The sequence below is a fragment of the Rousettus aegyptiacus genome, unplaced genomic scaffold (assembly GCF_014176215.1).
Source record: "Rousettus aegyptiacus isolate mRouAeg1 unplaced genomic scaffold, mRouAeg1.p scaffold_m13_p_10, whole genome shotgun sequence".
In the NCBI taxonomy this organism is placed as follows: Eukaryota; Metazoa; Chordata; class Mammalia; order Chiroptera; family Pteropodidae; genus Rousettus; species Rousettus aegyptiacus.
Window position 1 is genome coordinate 64132578 of NW_023416285.1, and position 18315 is coordinate 64150892.

Genomic DNA, 18315 nt, shown 5'->3' on the forward strand with positions numbered 1-18315 from the left:
TATTATCCTGACTATTCAATTGTGGTGTTACACTGAGCTTTTAAAGCCTGAGCATAAAATACCATTTGATGGATAAAAACAGCAATTTTGACCCCATTTTCATCTTCAGGTAATATGAAAGGACAATTTAAGGCTTAAGTGTGGATTCTGAGGGAAAGGAAGCACAATGCCAGATGTGCTCTGCTCAGGGGCTGGGCACCTAATCAGGAAGAAAACTATTTAAAACACATAGCTTAAAAATGCCATATGTATGTTGTAATTGCACGATCATTACTTTTTGGTTACTTGGCAATTAACTTCTGAGGTAATTTTTTTCATGATAACTACAGCCACATTTCCCACACACATTACCTCCTGTGTATAGAATGGAAATCTAATTACTCTGTCCTGGAAAATTGCTTTATCTACCTGCGGGCTAGAAATTGCACCATAAATCCGAAAAGATAACCACAAAAATAGAGAAGTCATTCAGTAATCATTTTTCAGCAAACAAAATTAATGTCTACTAAGAAAAATATAGCAATTATGCCCACATGGATAGAAAAAAATAATCAAAACAATGCTTTAAAAAATCTGAAAACATATTTGAAATTCAACCGAATTACAGTCCTTCCCTTCTGCATGTTAAGTGGCTCCCAAAATAATCATCTCACCTCTGCTCAGCTCCTGGACAAAAATACCAATCTATTGTGGGCTCTGGGAATCCTGCTGCCACACACTGGAGCATGCCATTCATGAGCCTCTCATGAGTCAGGATTTCTGGTTTTACTGCAGGAAGAGAGAAGTGGCCATATGTCAAAGTGCTGGAAAACCTCACCAAGATTCACTCCACTCTCTTAGAATCCTCAGAACCTTCTTGAGGCTGAAGAAGGCCCTGAGAGAACATGTTATTCATGGGGAGAATCTGAACCAGCAAGCAGAGGGTAGAAGGAGGGGCACGCGAAGGTCAGGCTGAGAAAGGATTTCACAGTCAGAGCTGCCCAGCCCCAATGCAGACTGTTCACCCTGCAGATGTGGGGGTTCTCCGAGAACTTCCTGTTCCAGGGATGGCTGAAGCAAAGGTCACATGACCACCTGAAAGGGCTTCTATTTCCAGCGAGTGGTAATGAGCAGTAATCTGAACGACCGCTTCTAATCGACACACTAGCATTCCAAACTGTGAGGTAGAAATTCTGTTGCAGGGAATTCCTGACATTAGGATTTCAAGTTATTGTGGAGACTGAACTGAATGAAAAAAAGGAGTTACAGGAAAAAAGAAGTGTCCCCCCGCCAAAAAAAAAAAACACTTCCCTTTTTTTGAAGGGGGACATGCAGGAATAGTACAAATTAACTGAATCATTCTATTCACAAAAAAGCAAAAACATAAGAGTAAAATACAATATGCGCTTTTAACTCCAAATTTTTATTTCAAATGCAAAATACAGTCAGAAAATTATAAGAGGAAACCAGCCCAAGAGTTTTATTCATACATATATCTAAACCTGAGTACAATCACTGAAAAAGTAAATGATATCAGCAGGAATGCTCTAATTTGACATTTCTGTGTAACTACAATAATCAGCGGATATTCAATCGAGGGAACCCTAAATCACTGCAAATTCTTGAGATTATTTCTAAAGTAGAAGGAAGATGAACTTATGTTCAGTTGTTCTATTAGTAACATATTTAAAGAATTTTAACCCTTTGAAAATGAGTAAGCTGAACCAAACGTCCTGGCTGTGGCATCGCGTGCCGAACCTGACCACAGAACTCAGGAGGCCCTGCCAGCAGCAGACAGGGCTGCACTCCATCTCCGACGCTCACAGTTCCCTACCCTCCATCAAGTCTCCTCACATATAAAATGGGAATAACAACAGTAACCATTCTGCAGGGATGTTGTGACAATTAAATGAGATGAAGCACAAGAATGAGTCGCAGAAATGAATGATAAACTAAGAACGAGTCACAGAAACAATAAATTTAATAATTATTATTAATGATTCAGCTATTCTTTTCTATTCAGAATACACGCCCTCCTTGGTTAATCAAGTTTATTACCAAGTAAGATCACTATATTTGCCACTCTAAATATTCTCTTCCATGATCTAGAAATTATTCTTTAAGATAGTATGAAATTGTTTTTTAATCAAACAAATTGGGAATTTGACATCGGTGATGTCATAACTGGTGGGAAAACTGCATGTGGTGAGAAGGAAAGACTGACAGATCAGAAACTTAGGAAGCTTATTTCCTCAAAAGAAGGTAACACTGATAAATGAAATCTTTGTAGAATAATCTCTCAGCATCTTACTTCCTTGCGGGCAAAATGGCTTGCCAGGGGTCAGAGTGTCTACATGCATGGCACACCCACCTGTCACTCAACCTGGCCTGGTTGACGGGCTGGCCATTTGGCTAATACACACAAAAGAGCGACACTCCAAAGCAATCTCAAGGTAGGGGTATCCTTGGGAGTTTGGATCCAATGCCAGCTTTCACAAATAGAGCAAGAAAACGAGCCATCGTCTTGCGAAAGCATCCATCTGGCAAGTTTCATTTAATTATCATGGGCAACTGTGTGATCGAACTGGAAAGTAGGACATAACACAAAAAAACAGTAGAACTTTATGAGAGTGCTATTTGTTGGAGACTGCAGGCGCCATACGGTGGGCCTCTCTGGACTCGATACAAGTGGCACCCCTTTTCCAAGCCATCCTCAACTCTCCAAAGTCAAGGTGGTTGATCTCTCCTTCCTATTCCTGCAGTGCTTTAGAGAGCCTGATAGTCTACAGTGTACTGGCCTGCCTCCTCCACCTGAGTGCATGTTCTCAGGGCAGGAAACCACGACTTACTGGGTGTACCTCTGACCCCCAGTAGAGTCTGATCTGTGATGGACACACAGTAAAAACTGTTGAATGGTTAAGTATCCCTAAAAAGAACAAGTCCCTTGGACTTTAAAGGAATTCGATTAGACCCACAAGAGGAGACCTAGAAGAACAGCCCAGTGGCAACTTTCCTGTATAGGGGCACCATTTCCACTTTTTTGTGATCGTGGGCCATAAGGAAAGAAACCCACACATACATCTGGTCATGTGAATTTTTTTTAAATGCTGAGATTAATGATGAGAGGGGAAGATCTACAAAGACAGCAAATATACAGGACTCAAATGGTAATCAAGTTCATGAGTTCATAAGTCAGATTTCTTCATACCAAAATTCCTTTTATAACTCATTCTTCCTAATGCCACACAATAAACTTTAGTGGAATCGACTCAATAGCAAAAAAAAAAAAAAAAAAAAAAAAAACCCAAACATACAAAAAAAAAAAAAAATGCTGAAAGAGTACTTTAAGATGTTAATGATGGTTTATCTCTGGGTAATAGGGTTATTGATAGTTTCCATTTTATTCTTTTGACTTATTTTTTAATTTTTGTTTACAATGACCATGTTGCTAATAATGAACCTATAAAACATTTTTTAATTAAAAAAATTGGAACAGCTCAAAATTACACAATCAATCTTTAGCTTTGGTTATACGTGCTCCACAGCTCCACAACCCAAGCCTTCCAGCGTGACACCTGGTAGCAGTTATACAACAGCCGGGGCTGGCAAGGGCATGGTCCGGCTGGCCTACTTGCTCTTGTATGCTGGTTAATTAGGCAGATTTTTTCAGCGACTATCCCAGTTATAACCTGAGGCTACAGGAGCAGCTTTTGTCCTGTTGGGCCTCAGGTTGGCCAACCAAGCTCAGAGGGTCTTCAAACTTCAGTATGCATTTGAAGCACTAAGAGGTTAAATGCAGATTCCAGGGCCCCATCCACAGAGATTTAGTACATTGAGGCTCTGACCCAGCAATGCACTTTTTAAAAGTACCTTCAAGGGACCCTGCTCTGGCCAGGACTAGAGTGAGGGAAGAAAAGCACTTAGGGTGCGGAACTAGAAGGCACTCGTCCTCAAGGTCATGCAAATCTAGGGTTGGCACCATGAGTGAGCACCTCTTTAAATTTTGCACCTTAAGTACCTCTCTTTTTCTCCCTCTCATCCCAGTCCTGTCCCTAATGTTGGTGATGAGAAACCTCATTTTGAAAAGGCTAAGTTTCATGAGTATGGTTTGGGCTGTACCTGGCAAGTTGCACTATGAAAATGTTTAATTCACAAAAAATGAGCTGAGTATAAATCTGATTCCTAAAAATGAAAATCTAGGCTCATCTGCATTTTGTGAGTGCCTCGAAGCACTGTAAGGCATAAAATATATATTTTGCTTTTAAAGATGCATTACCCTCTGCTATTCTTCAGGTTAAATTTGAGCTAAGGTTTTCTTAGATATTCTACAATCAGCGGTATGCCAAATGACACATTCCCTAATTCCTCCCAAGTTGGAGGTTTAGATAAGCCTAAGAGGTGTATAAGTTATGCATTTCCTGTGAAGATAAAAATAGCCCCCTTTCTCCTTTCAAAGCACTGTGGTCCTGAGTCATTCTGGTGTCTCCAATAACACAGATCAGCTTGTAGGCAGATTTCAGAGTGCTTCTAATTCTACTGAAAATTTATTGCTCATGCAATTTAAAGTCCTAAGCATTCGATGATTTACCCCACAGATATGTGATCTTGAAAAACATTTTTTTTTTTATCACCATCAGGTCCACACAGAAGAACAAAATGAATTTTAAAGAACAGAGCACAGATACCAAAGAGCTGGGGGGTGGGGTGGAGACGGGAGGAGAGTTACACAAGTATCGGGTAGACAAGCATTTTTGAGTACAGCTCTTCACTCCTGACCACCTCGACCAAAGTCCTGCTATAAACGCACACTGGCCCACCCTACACTCAGCGAAGAACAGACTTAAGTCTCCTAAGACTAAACAAAGAGGAATCTAGGAATGAATTTTTTATTGATATATAACTGACATATTAGTTTCAAGTGTGCAACATAATGATTTGATATTTGTATATACTGCGAAATGATCTAGTTAACATCTGTCATCATACTGGTTGCAAAAATTTTTTTCTAACAATGACAACTTTTAAGATCTACTTTCTTAGCAACTTTCAAATATGCAATACAGTATTAACTACAGTCACCATGCTGTACATGACATTCCCAGGACTTATTTTATAACTGGAAGTTTGTATCTTTTGACCCTTCCTTCACCCATTTTGTCCACCTCATACCCTCCACCTCTGTAAACAACTAGTGTTCTCGGTATCTATGAGTTCCAATTTTTTTTTTAAAGATTCCACATGGAAGTGAGATTGTACAGCATTTGTCTTTCTTTGTCTAACTTATTTCACTTAGTATAATGCCTTTGAGGCCCATCCATGTGGTTGCAGATGGCAAGATTTCATTCTTTTTGTATGGCTGAGTAACATTCCATTGTACGTATGTACCACATTTTCTTTATCCAGTCATCCATCGATGGACACTTAAGTTGTTTCTGGGATGAATTTGTTTGTTTGCTGGTGTTTAATGGCAATACAACAATGCTTTGTAGCAATTTATTACTTTCCTGATTTGGGTTTGAATCAAATCTATATTCCTGCTATCATACTGTTATAATAAAGGAAGTTAAATCAGCCAAAATAGGAGCACTAAAAAAAATCAGGTTACTTTTTACTTATAAGAGAAATATTATACTTTTAAAAAATCCCCAGAATAAATATTTTGAAAATTTATTTTGTTTTGTACATTCTTAAAGATAGCCGGAAATTGGCATATGGACACTTGAATAGAAGATTAACAAACAAAACAAAACTTCAACTATAGTCTGTCATATCTAGCTATCTTTAATAGAGTGTCTGTCTATCATTTTTAAGAAAATCATTCTCCTAAGGATCATTCTTCACTCCTAATAGGGGTCAGCAAACTTTCAATGTAAAAGATGAAACGGTAATTATTTTAGGCTTTGCGGGCCATAGGGTCTTTCTTACAAACAACTCACTTTTGTCATTGTACCACAAATGTAGCCACAGACTGTGAAAAAATGCTCATGGTCCGTGTTCCAATAAAACTTCACTTATGGACACAGAAATCTGAATTTTATTTTCACGTGTCACAAAATCTTCTAATTTTTTTTCAACCATTTGAAAAAAAATTCTTAGCTTATATACCATTAAAAAACTGGCCGCAGACCAAATCTGGTCCAAGGGCTATAGTTTCACAACCCCTGTTCTAAACACCCATCAAAAAGATCTCCCAACTCTGAGTTAAAATAAACAAACGAACAAAAATGATGAACCTACTTGGGGAGGGCATTCCTCAATCACTATGCTCAATCTACGGGAGTACCATGGCTACATGTTCCAGACGTGAGGTAGGGAGATGTGTACACACATCACTCTAATTGCTGCCAAGGAGTACAGGCACATGATACAATACTATCTTTTTTCTACTCCATAAAAGTAGTGAATTCATTTTGCCACATAATTCACAAGTAGAGGAGAAAGGTTATTGACACAATGCTAATGGAAAAAATTATGTACCTATTCTTAGATGTATTTAAATTTCCACTAAATTACAGATGACCCTGGAGTTTTGGTAACTTTGGTCATCTAGACGCGATCACTTGTTAGCTCTAGCAGATCCCTTCGGTAAGTGGCAAATACACCTGGATGTCACCACCTCTCTAGGGGACACAGAAGCAAAGGCTTAAGTCCCCATTTATATTCGTAAATGAAGGGGACTAGTTTGATGTAAAAACACATGTGACTCAACTGGAAAGAAAATTTCCTTGGAGTACAATTCCACTGATATAAAAGGGCCTACTCGTGCTGTTTTTAGAAAACTGGTCACCAATGCAGGGTCAATTCTAATAGAAGTTTACATGCTTACACATACCTAAACCTGTTTCTCCTGCTTTTCTACCTAAAACATTTTTTAAAAGGCCAGACCACACCAACAAAGAACAAGTTACCTTGTCCTCTAACTAGGGCAGCGTTTAAACAGATCCCCCAAATTAGTAACACACCTCACCAAACTAACTTTCTTATGAGACGTGAAGGAAAAATAATGATACCAACACTGGGGGTTGGGGTGGGTGGGGGCCTGAGACTCTAGTTCAGAGCCACATTTCCTAAATCCTTTCAGAATAGAGAAGAATCAATTCCACTTTAAAAGTAGGTTGCCATGATATCCTTTTTTTCTCCCAATTTAAATTTCTATAGCAATTGTTGCATCCACAGAAATCCTGTTCATAAGGAGATATAAAACTGTCACATCAAAAACAACACTCATATCTCCCAAGCAATTTAAGAACAAAAATTCATTTCAAGTTCAGGAAGAGAAAATAAAAACAGAGTTCAGACACTGTCAGATATTTCAAATGAACACGTATTACCTATAAAAATATTAATGTAAGAAGACAAGCAGCTATTTCATAGAGATTAGGTACCACCCTAAGAAGATTCAGAAATTATTCCTTAATTTAGAGCTGTCCTAAAAGCTGGCACTGTGTATCTCTCATGACATATGTTCAAGACATAGCAGCAAGAGAGATCACGACACATGATAACCTTATTGATTTCCAGGCACTTAGGCGAGGTTGCTCATTTGAGATTAAACAACATAATTATAAGCTTTAATTAACTGTCTGATGGTATTCTTTTAAAACTCAGTCACATCATTTCAGAGTCCCACTTCACACTCCACAATGTCTCAAAATTGCCTCAGTCGGGTTAAAGAAATTATAAACTATGTAATGAGATAACAGAATGATGTTGTAGAAGAATATTTCATGACATAGAACGATGCTCACAATGCATTTGGTATTTGGCATCAGAACAGAAGGTTACAAAGCAATAGAACAATAGAACCTCATGTTTGTAAAAAAAAAAAAAAAAAAAAAAAAGGTTTAAAAAATGGTCTAAAAGGATATGTGGTAAGGGATATATTAGCAATAGTAATCTATAAAATATAAATAAACTAAAAAGACAATTAAAACTGGCTTGATTCTTATTTTGCTTATTTATATTTTCTAGTTTTTCTATCCTTCACATAACATTTTTATAATAAAAAAATTAATTTAAAAACACAAGTACACAAAAATGTTTGCACAAACTAAGCTAAATTCTAGTTACCGTGGCAGCCTTAACAGCACATTCTCAAAAGCAAGTAAATAAATCAGAAAAGAGTTCTATTTAACACTAGCTTTATTTCATGTTTAAGAATTCCAATAATTTAATATAGGAGTAGCTCTAATAGAGTCTATCTAACAGAGGAAAAATAAAAAACACTAAATGCAAAGTCTCTCAAGCAAAACTCAATAGATAAGTGTGTTAGCAGTCTTAAGATTTTTAGCATCTAACACAAGTAAGGTTTGGACACCCCAATGTTTAAAAGGTCCTATCATCTTTTTAAAATGGAAATAGAAAGGCTAAGAGGTTGAGGTAGGAAAACAGTTCCACCTTCTCAAAAGGCGAAGTTCTAGTAACTAGGCAGTCCAAAACTAGGCTGCCCTTAGAAGGCAAGTCCACCATTATTATTTTAACCTGGGAGAAGGTCCTGGCGACCTCCAGCCAGGTGGGTGATCCAGATGGCTAGCTGGCAGGCAGTCTGAGCCCTCTATCTACATGGCCAACCTGACAGGTCTATCTTCACCTTTGGCAGATGGCAGGCTGGGCATGTGCTTTATTTGTAGGGTGTTGCATTTATAGTGGCTTCTCCCTAGAAGAACAATTTAGCCACTCATAACTGGAGTTAACTATGGCCAAAAATACATAAAAGGCAGCCCAGATTTTGCAAATGCAGTCAAAGAGAAACTTTCTCATCAAGAAGCCTCACATTCTGGGTGATTTATTACTTGAACTGATTTAGGTATACTGTATGACTATAAATAATCGCTCATACCAGACAGGATGTTAATTATATAATTCAGTGATTTAGAAATAATACATTATTTAGTATTTCCTTAAATTGTTTCAACCTCCTGTTAATACCCTGCCATAAACGGAGTGAAATTGGTGACTTTTGAGAATTCATTTGGTGCAGTTCAACAGTCATTTGAAAATCCAATTTAGCTTAACATTACATGTATTCCATGTAAACCCAACAATAAAAGCGAACCCTTTAGTTCTCTGGACCTTGCTTGTCCTGCCTGCCTTCCTGGTACTACTGCCTGAGGACCACAGCACCCTCACTGGACTGGTAGGTTTCTCATTAAAGGACAGACCTTTAAGACCAAAGGGAGATCTATTTATGGCCTCTGCATATCATTTGTTAAAAATTTTAAATTCATAATACTGATCTGGAAATGCTCTCAGATAACGTTTTGAAGTGTGACTTAAGTTATTGGAAAATCGGCACCACCATAAGATATCACCTCACATCCGTAAGAATGGCTATTATCAATAAATCAACAAAGAGCAAGCGCTGGAGAGGATGTGGTGAAAAGGGAACCCTCACGAACTGTTCGTGGGAATGTAAACTGGTGCAGCCACTCTGGGAAACAGTATGAAGGTTCCTCAAAAAATTAAAAATAGAGCTACCTTATGACCCACTTATTGGTACTTATCTCAAAGAAGCAAAGACAAGATCTTGAAGAAATATCTCCAATCCCATGTTCAGTGCAGCGTTATTCACAATAGCCAAAGTGTGGAAACAACCTAAGTGTCCATCAAGGGATAAATAAAGAAAGAAAATGTGGTGTACATACACAATGGAATATTATTCAACCTTAAAAGAACAAAAATCCTATCATTTGTGATGATATGGATAAGTCTGGAGGGCATTAAGCTAAGGAAATAAGCCAGACAGAGAAAAATACATTCTGTGGAATCTTTAAAAAGAAGTCAAACTCATAGAAACAGAGAGTAGAAAAGTGGTTGCCAGGGCCTTGGGGCGTGAGGCCAGGGGTGGGGAGAGGTTGGTAAAAGAGTACAAACTCTCAGTCATAAGATTCACAAGGTCTGAGCATCTAATGTATAACATGGTACCTATACTTCATAACACTGTAGTGTATAACGGAAATTCGCTGAGTATAACTTAAATGTTCTTACCAAAACACAACACAACACAACAAGCAAAACAAAATGGGTAAACGTGTGAGGTGATGGATGTGTTAATTAACTCAATAGCAGAAATCTTTTCACAATGTATTATATATTATATATATACACGTACATATAACAAATCATCATGTTGTACACTTTAAATATCTTATAATTTCATTTGTCATTTATACCTCAGTAAAGCTGGGAAAAAAGTTATTGGGTCTCCTTAGAATTATTCTAGGTTTAAAGAACAAATGATTTATCCTATTAATCATAACTTCCACAATTATGTAAATCTGAAATTATAAGCCAAAATAAAATTATAAAATATTTATATTACTGAGTAACATTTAAGTCCACTATAAAGTCTGAAATTTATTCAAGAAATATTGGGTGGAGAGGGAAAGGAGCTAAGTGGATAAATTAAGGTTAAAATACACATTTGGCCTTTTATTCGTATATGGATGTAGTAAAAACCTTATTGTGTGACGTTTATGTAACCAGAGACAGCAGGTTTCTAAAGTATCACAAGCTACCTACAGAATCTCGATGTCACTTTTCTAACAGCTCCAGGAATTTTGGGAACAGTAGTGCCTACTAAAAAAGCACTTTGGGATAGTTTCTTAGTTTTTAGGACTCTATTTTTCTACCAATTTTGATGTGTAAGGAAAACAAATGGCCATTTTTGCCAAAAAAAAATTAATAATAATAATAAAGCTTTCTTAGAACTAAGAATATGATTCCTATATATATGTTTGATAAGCAATGCAAGAGTAATTATAGTAATGTCAAGTTCAATAAAAAGAATCAGTGATTTTGTTTTGTTTTTAAATAAAAACTTCCATCAATTTCCACTGGATATTCTGCTCAGAAACATGTTATAACTCTTGGCCATTATAAACCACCTTTAATATCATTGGACCAACTAAACAGGCTCATGTAAATTATGGTTTGGTTAAAGAGGTTCGAAACAACATTAAAACATTTTCAAGCTTTACATGTTACATATTTGTCCCTTAACACAAACTGACAGGTCATAATTTTTTTTAAAGCCTCCCACACAAGTGATTAAAACTAAATCTCTCCCTTTCTCAGTACACTCAAATCTATATGTGGGATTTTCAAAACAAATAGATTTTTCAACCACCAAACATTTAACCATTCAAAATCAAAGATTTTCATGAGCACCTCTCAAAGCTGAATCTATTAAGCAATTATGCATCAATGTCACTGAGAAAAAGCAGCCTGAATTTATGCACTAATACTATGCACTTATTATTCTGATTTTTATTAACTCTAATTTTTACAGAGTGCAATTTCTTCCATCCTTGGGACTCAGCTGATTTACAGAATGAACCACACAGTAGATCTATGCAGTATTTGGCTCAGCTAAAATTTATGTCAAAATTGACACAATGCTCCAATTTTAAATTTAGAAGTATTTTTAGCTTTTGATTTTAAGTTTTAAGATAATAAGTTCTTGCCCCATATAGTGCTAACTAGAATTCTTTTTCAATTCCTCCCTCCCCTCAAAAAAAGTCAATAGAGAAATTAGCTAACTATACCTGTAAGAAGCAACTGGGAAATAATTCACAAAAGATGAATGTTTTAAGTTTCACATAAAAATGCTACCTCACTCAAAGTATTTGGAAATCAAGAAATCCCATGTGTTAGGTAAAAGAACTAAATGCCTTCAGTCAGTTCAGTGTTTGTAACAAACTGACATTAATAAAAAGATTTTCTGAAGAGCTTAACCTAAAAGAGCAGGGACTACACTACTCTCATCTGTATGCCCAGTGTTATGAATTAGGAGCTCAGGAGATGGTGGATGAGTGTCTGTGACCAAGGCATCAGAATATAGTTGAGGCCTCCTGCATTAACAAGGAATCTAGAAAGGATCATTTGGTGAGGTTAATGCCATTTCCTATCTAGTTTCAAACAGGCATGAGTTCACCAGCAGAGGTGATTAATAGTGATCCTGTCGGATGGCAAATTAGCCTTGTAAGTAAAATGGTAGCAATTTTGTCACCCAGAGAAAAGTAGGGGTGACTTCAGAAACATCTTTCTAAGGTCAATGACTCACCACCGACTGGCAGACTATACAGTGGCATATGGAAGGATGAAAAAGAGTAAAAACGAAAGATCTTAATGCCTACTTGCCCTTGAAGCCAAGGAAAGATATATATAAAAGGTGCTAACTTTACAAAATTATCAACTACTGAGATTCTCAAAGTAAGGTCTGTGGAGCATGTCACATCCATGATCTGCTGTCACTAGTCCACAGGAGGTAAGTACAGACACTAAAAATACACATTTAGAAGGAACAATATGACAGTAATTTTTGTATCTGTTGAATCCAATATTATATATATACATATATGTACACATGTATATAATCTTGTATTTTGCATATCTGTTCTTTTTCATTTTACTTTTCTAGTAACTGGTTTTACCATAATTTACAAAAAGGAGCAGTCCAGAATAAATTGGAAATTTTTTTAAAAAGATCCACACCAGAGCACCCAAAATAAAGTTTTGTATGACAGAGTATGCATTATGGTTGCAAGGATATTGATTTACCTGTACTGTCTCTTAAATTACTTGAATATTAAAATTTTTCAGAAGTAGGTAATTGTGCCCATGTGTAATACTAAGCTCCTCTGATTAACATCTGAATTAATCTAGAGATATTTGAATTTCAGGCTAATGAGATATCACATAATCAAAACTGTTCCAAGGAACAGAGATATTAATTAACGTGACTCCCTTGGAAAAGGAGAGTTCTGTGGTCAAACAAGTTTGGGATATACCCTCCCTCCCACAGCCCCCTCCTAGGAAGGCATCATACACATCAACACACTAAGGATCCTGAGAAAAGTGTGTAACTACGCAGATGTGATCCTCTTTATCTAAACACATATCTTGCTTGGGAATCGCGATTTTGAAAATGCTGGTATAGTCCAAAAGACTCCAGATCAGCAATCAGAAATGCCCCGAGTATCACTTAGAAGCTGTTTCTTGTCTTCATTTGTACATGGATCATGCTACCCCATCCCCATACCACTGAGCCATAGCATCAGTGAGATAATGATGTAAAGTCACTTCATACAGAAAGTAAGCTCCTTGAGGATGAGGAATAGGCTCCACCCTTCAGCCCGATGCACACGAAGTGCTCAGCAGTTACTGAGTTGTTCTCTAGGGAATGCTGCAGGTTGTTTCCTCATCAACCCCCAACCCCAGGATGCCTAATTCTGATGGCTGTTTTGGAGACTATGCCTTGGAATTCTATCTTTGGAAGCCTTCTGTCCTCTGGTGTCCTGGCTGGTGTGGTATGGTGTGGCAAGTACCTGTGTCCCTTCCTTGGAAGAAGTGCAGATAAGCCGCAGAGGAGAGCCAGGAAGAAGCCCTGCACTTGGCAAAAATCCCAGTTGGTGAGCATTATAAAAAAGAAATCATGTCAGGGCTTGATAGCCTCTCTTTCCCACCTAACACTGTAATCCAGACCTTATTCAACCTCTGGCTCCCCATTTCCACAATGAATAATAATACATTTTCTCTCAAAGAACTGTTATTTTGAAATTCAAAGGCAGCACCCAGAATTTGACCAACATCTACTTGACCAAGGTCCCTTGGTCAGTGAAATGTAGGACAAGGAATTGGTTTCTGTACACATTCTTCCAACCACAAACCACCGGGTCTTTGCTAAGGTCAAAATTATCATGAAACATTATTTGCATAGTACACAAGGAGCTCAGTTTTGCAACTGTTACGAACATGAGCCACAATTTAAAATAATAAAAAAATAAAAAAAATAAGGAACCATTCGTTTTACTCACTGTTCACATAAACGTTAAATGTCACAGAAGAATCAACGTCAGAATTGGACACTAGAAATGTGTACGTGCCTCCTTCTGTCCCTTTCAATCTGGTTAGGTGAAGTTCAGTTATATATCTACAAAGATATGGCAATAAATTAATCACCTGCAGAAGGCCTGCCTCCGGTGCATGTCTTTTTCACAATTTCTATCTGGAAACATGTATTTAGAGAAAATACAGCTCACTTAACTCAGTATTATCAAGATCCATATTAACAAACACAAATATACACACATAGAATTAATTTGCGATAAATACCTGTCTTGTGAGAATACTGAGTGGGAAAAGACTTTCTTGGCATAAAGGCCATTTCCCAGAGACTGTAGCCTCTCCCTCCTCCTGTGCTGTCCTTAAGGTCACCTTCTCACCAGTGTCCTGAACTTGCCTGCCCAACTTTGCTTTGACATTGACCTGGAAAAACCCCAGACTGGAAGGCTGTCTCCGTGCAGACGCTGCAGGGCCCTCACAGCAAGGTCAGTACTGCTGCCCCTACCTTCCTTCTTGCAAGCAACACCATAATCTCTGGGATTTCCTTCTATCCTATTTGCAATATTTGCTATTCAAGATTCTGTTTTACTGCAGGGCTGCCAGATATGGCTGTGTGGACTGAGCATGTGGGACTGTTAGGGGAGTTACTAACATGGGCTCCGGTGTGGACGGCATATCCTGGGCAGCCCCCGACCTACAGAAGGTACACAACCAACTGGACATATGCAGTGGTGTGTCAGACTCCTCTTTCCCTGTACACACTCCCTGGGCAATCCACTCTTATACTTACGTTCTTGCTGTTTGTTCATACTTTCATATTTTTACCTCTAGTCCTGACTTTTTTGTCTGTGCCTCCTCTACAGAGCTAGTTCCATGCCGCAAAGCCTCCATGCATGGGATGCAGCTAATAACAACTCATACCTGCAACCTTCTCCCATGTCTTGTCCTTGAGCACTTAGACCCACTTAGAAGCTGACTGCATGCCGGGTCTACAGCCAATGAGTGACCGACCATGGGAGGGAAAAAGGCCCAGATGTAGAGCATCACGGGGATCAGACTACACCTCAGCTTCACTTCACCCACTTCCTTTCTTTCCTCTTTCCCTCACAAGCCTGCTCCTCAACTCTGGCAGGTCCGTTTCTGCTGTAATAAAGCCCTTATCTGAGAACTCCTGCCTCAGGCTCTGCTTCTAGGGAACTGACCTAGGATACTTCCTTCCCCCTTGAACATCTCCTCTTGAGACGCCAAGGTCAACCTCAAATTCAACAAGTCCTAAACCTGTACCCACCTCTTCTCCTTGAATGGTATCGTCTCTCACCACCCAAACTGGCTGATGGACCCAAAACCCTAAGAGGCATCTTCAGCTCCTCCCTCTCTCTTCTTCCTCCTCAGTCACCAAGTCTTGGTAAGGGGGTAGCCTCTCCAAATCCATCCTTGTCCCTCTAACCCTTAGACCTTGGCCCAGACCAGTATCACTTTCTCTCATCTTATAATAGCCAACAGCTCCTGACTGGAAAAATATACAAACTCTATCTAGGCACTTACCTCTTATTGGCCATTTGATCTGGGTTAAATTACTTAACTCAGTTTTATCTTCTATAGAAATGGGGAAATAAGAGTGCCCACTCATAAGATTTGTGAAGACTAAAATTATTGAATTAATATAAAAAACATACTTGGAACAGCCCAAGGCAAAATAAAGTACACACAGCTTACATAAAGTGTTATTTATTACTATTAATTTTGTTGTTTTGAGGATGAAATGAGAGGTATGACGTAAAAGAACTCACGTTCACGGCCTGACCCAAAGCTACTTAATGATTTAGTTTTCTAATAGTTTCAAAAAAAGTGTTTAAAAATAACTATGTACAGTGTCAGACGGGTACCAGATTTATCGAGGTGATCACTTCATAGGTTCTCTGAATGTCTGTTCACTGTGTTGTACACCTGAAACTAATGTGATACTGTATGCCAATTGTAATTGAAAAATAAATAATTCTCTGAAGAGAACTATTTAATGTGTCCCTAGTACATGCCAGTCACTGCTTTGGAGTAACCTCAGAACTCTGGGAAAGAACTAACCTTCATTTTACAAATGAGAAAACTGAGGCATGGATTTTTTGTGTGTACCCTAAATACACAGCACAATGAAATGATGGGATGAAGACTCAGGAAGCAGTCCCAAACTTCCTCCCATTCCAGGTGTCCTCTTATACATTTATGGGTCACGGAAGGAGGATCTGGTAAGCCAAGTACAGGACAGGGAAAATGTATCATCTCCAGAGCGAGGCCTTGTTCTTACCTGATATTACTTTCATTCTCAGACTTGGGATAACTCTCCCACTTATCAGTGAAGGTTTTGTTCATATAAATCCACTGTAGGTGTTCAGGTTTCGGGTATGCCTCATATTCAACAACCAGATCTACATTAGCTCCATCATTTACAAATATTGTAGTATTTGCCACAGGGAAGATATTAATGAATCCTTTATCTAATCATAACAGAATAAAACAGAAAGAACCCATTATCCACAACTACCAAGGAAAAACAAAACAACTTCTTTAGATTACAAAGATAACGGATTGATTTCTAGTATGAATTGGTAATGACAAGTAAGAATTTAAACTAGCCTTTTGACATTTTATTTTGCTCTCGTAGAATCACCGTCATAAAGAAAGGACACACACTTGAAATGTTTATTCTCCCATCTCTCAAACAACTCGCTTAAAAATCTATTACCTTCTTATAAGTTTTCTAGAAGTACTAGTCTTGATGTTTATCAGGTTAAAAAGTATTTGGACTAAATAGTTAGCCCATACCCAGACTCAGTATTAAGTGTATATTTGATAAGTGTATATTTATTTGTCATAAATCTAGAAAAGAAAGCCATAAAAGTGTTAAAAAGAATGTCTTTTAGTACTTGAAGAAAAATAAACTTAGGTCTCCTCATCATATTATTTATAGAGATGAATCAAAAACAGCATTTTAACAACCAAACCATATTTTTAACTAAACAGAATCAAACTTCTACAGAGGACACAGTTTTCTAGGCTTTTTAGAAGCAACAGAAGAAAAATGTCATCAAAGACAAATGTGAATACATAAACATTTTTAAATGTCTATATAGCAAAATTAATAGGAAAAAACAAAAATATAGAAGAAAAATATTTACACTAGTAATTAAAATAAGGGATCACTTTTCACTTATTAAAAATAGCATAACTTCAATAAAGCTCTTTCAAAAATAAAGTATATCCATCCTATGGAAAAACAATAGCAAAAGTAATCTGAAATAAACTCAATAAAGTGTGGTAAGAGTGGCACACTGAATGACACCCTGTAAATTGGCAAAACTCTTAGAAAGCATTTAGTAATGTAGATGTTTCAAAATTATTATTCAATTTAATCCTGTAATTTCCATTTGAGAACTCTTCTTAGTAAGGTAGATAGCTACATACAAAGAGATGCTATTTACACTCATTCTAATAATTTTAAAAATAAGAAACCAGTTAAATAAAGTAACCCTTAAATGTTAAAATAATATAAAAAGATATTGAAAAAGAACATTATAATTGCCAATATTACTTTTATAGCTACCATTCATGGAATAGTTACTATGTGCCAAGAAGTGCCCTAAGTACCTTAGCACATATTTCATTTAATAATTATGACATATTTAATCTTAATATACTAAAAGAGAAAGCTTGTAACTCCCAGTTTATAGATTAAAACAGTTAAATCCTGGAAGGCCATACAACTAGCTACCTAATGGCAGAGCCTAGGTTTTAACACAGGTCTATGAGAAGCCAAGGCTAACCTCTTCTTACCATAGCGTACCCTAGAATCTCTATATCCTTCGGTCAGAAAAAGAGAAAGAGAGATCAATCAAGGGAGGAAGAGAAAGAAGGTGGGATTATGAATAAGTTTTAATTTTATTGTTCTATTTTTTCAAATTTTAAAGATTATGAAATTTAAAATTATCATTCATTGTCTTTAGTGCTATTTGGTTAAATATATCAAAGCCCCACATGACATTGTCAAGATAATATATACTGACCTTTGTTTCCTCTAGATTCAGAATAGAAAATGGACTCCACCTGTCTTGTACCAATTGAAAAGGGATTTTTCAGGTGAGAATGGAAAATGATCCAAATGAAAATTGGATAGGGAAACTGCCACCTGTCCTAATACCTGAATCATAAATACTCATCGTTCTTTAAGCTAATTTGGGTTATCTTGAGGAAACAAATGTTCCATCCAAATGCTACATTAAATTTTCAGGTTCTCAAGGTTATAAATTCTAACCACGCAATGCAAAATATTTCATGGAATCATTTCTCTCACAATCACAATATATAAAATACTTATTTTAAGTCCCCTCCTGAGCTTTCTATAGTCTAGTTTGCTCAATATAGTTTTATGTCCTCTAGTGGAACAGAGCTTCAAATTTATGAAGTATAAGAATTATTAGAATCAAAGAACTCCATCTA

General features: G+C 37.2%; 1 protein-coding gene across 5 annotated transcripts in view; it reads right to left on the minus strand.

Annotated features, from left to right (window-relative positions):
* KIT (KIT proto-oncogene, receptor tyrosine kinase) overlaps positions 1 to 18315 on the minus strand; it is a 76535-nt gene that overhangs the window by 14039 nt on the left and 44181 nt on the right. For all 5 annotated transcript variants that reach the window (XM_036227931.1, XM_016124288.2, XM_016124287.2 and 2 more), the window contains exons 6-8: positions 16127 to 16316; positions 13797 to 13912; positions 654 to 768 (exon numbers count right to left, since the gene is read on the minus strand). In XM_036227931.1, the coding sequence (XP_036083824.1) occupies positions 654 to 768; positions 13797 to 13912; positions 16127 to 16316 (421 nt within the window). The remainder of the gene's footprint in view (positions 1 to 653; positions 769 to 13796; positions 13913 to 16126; positions 16317 to 18315) is intronic.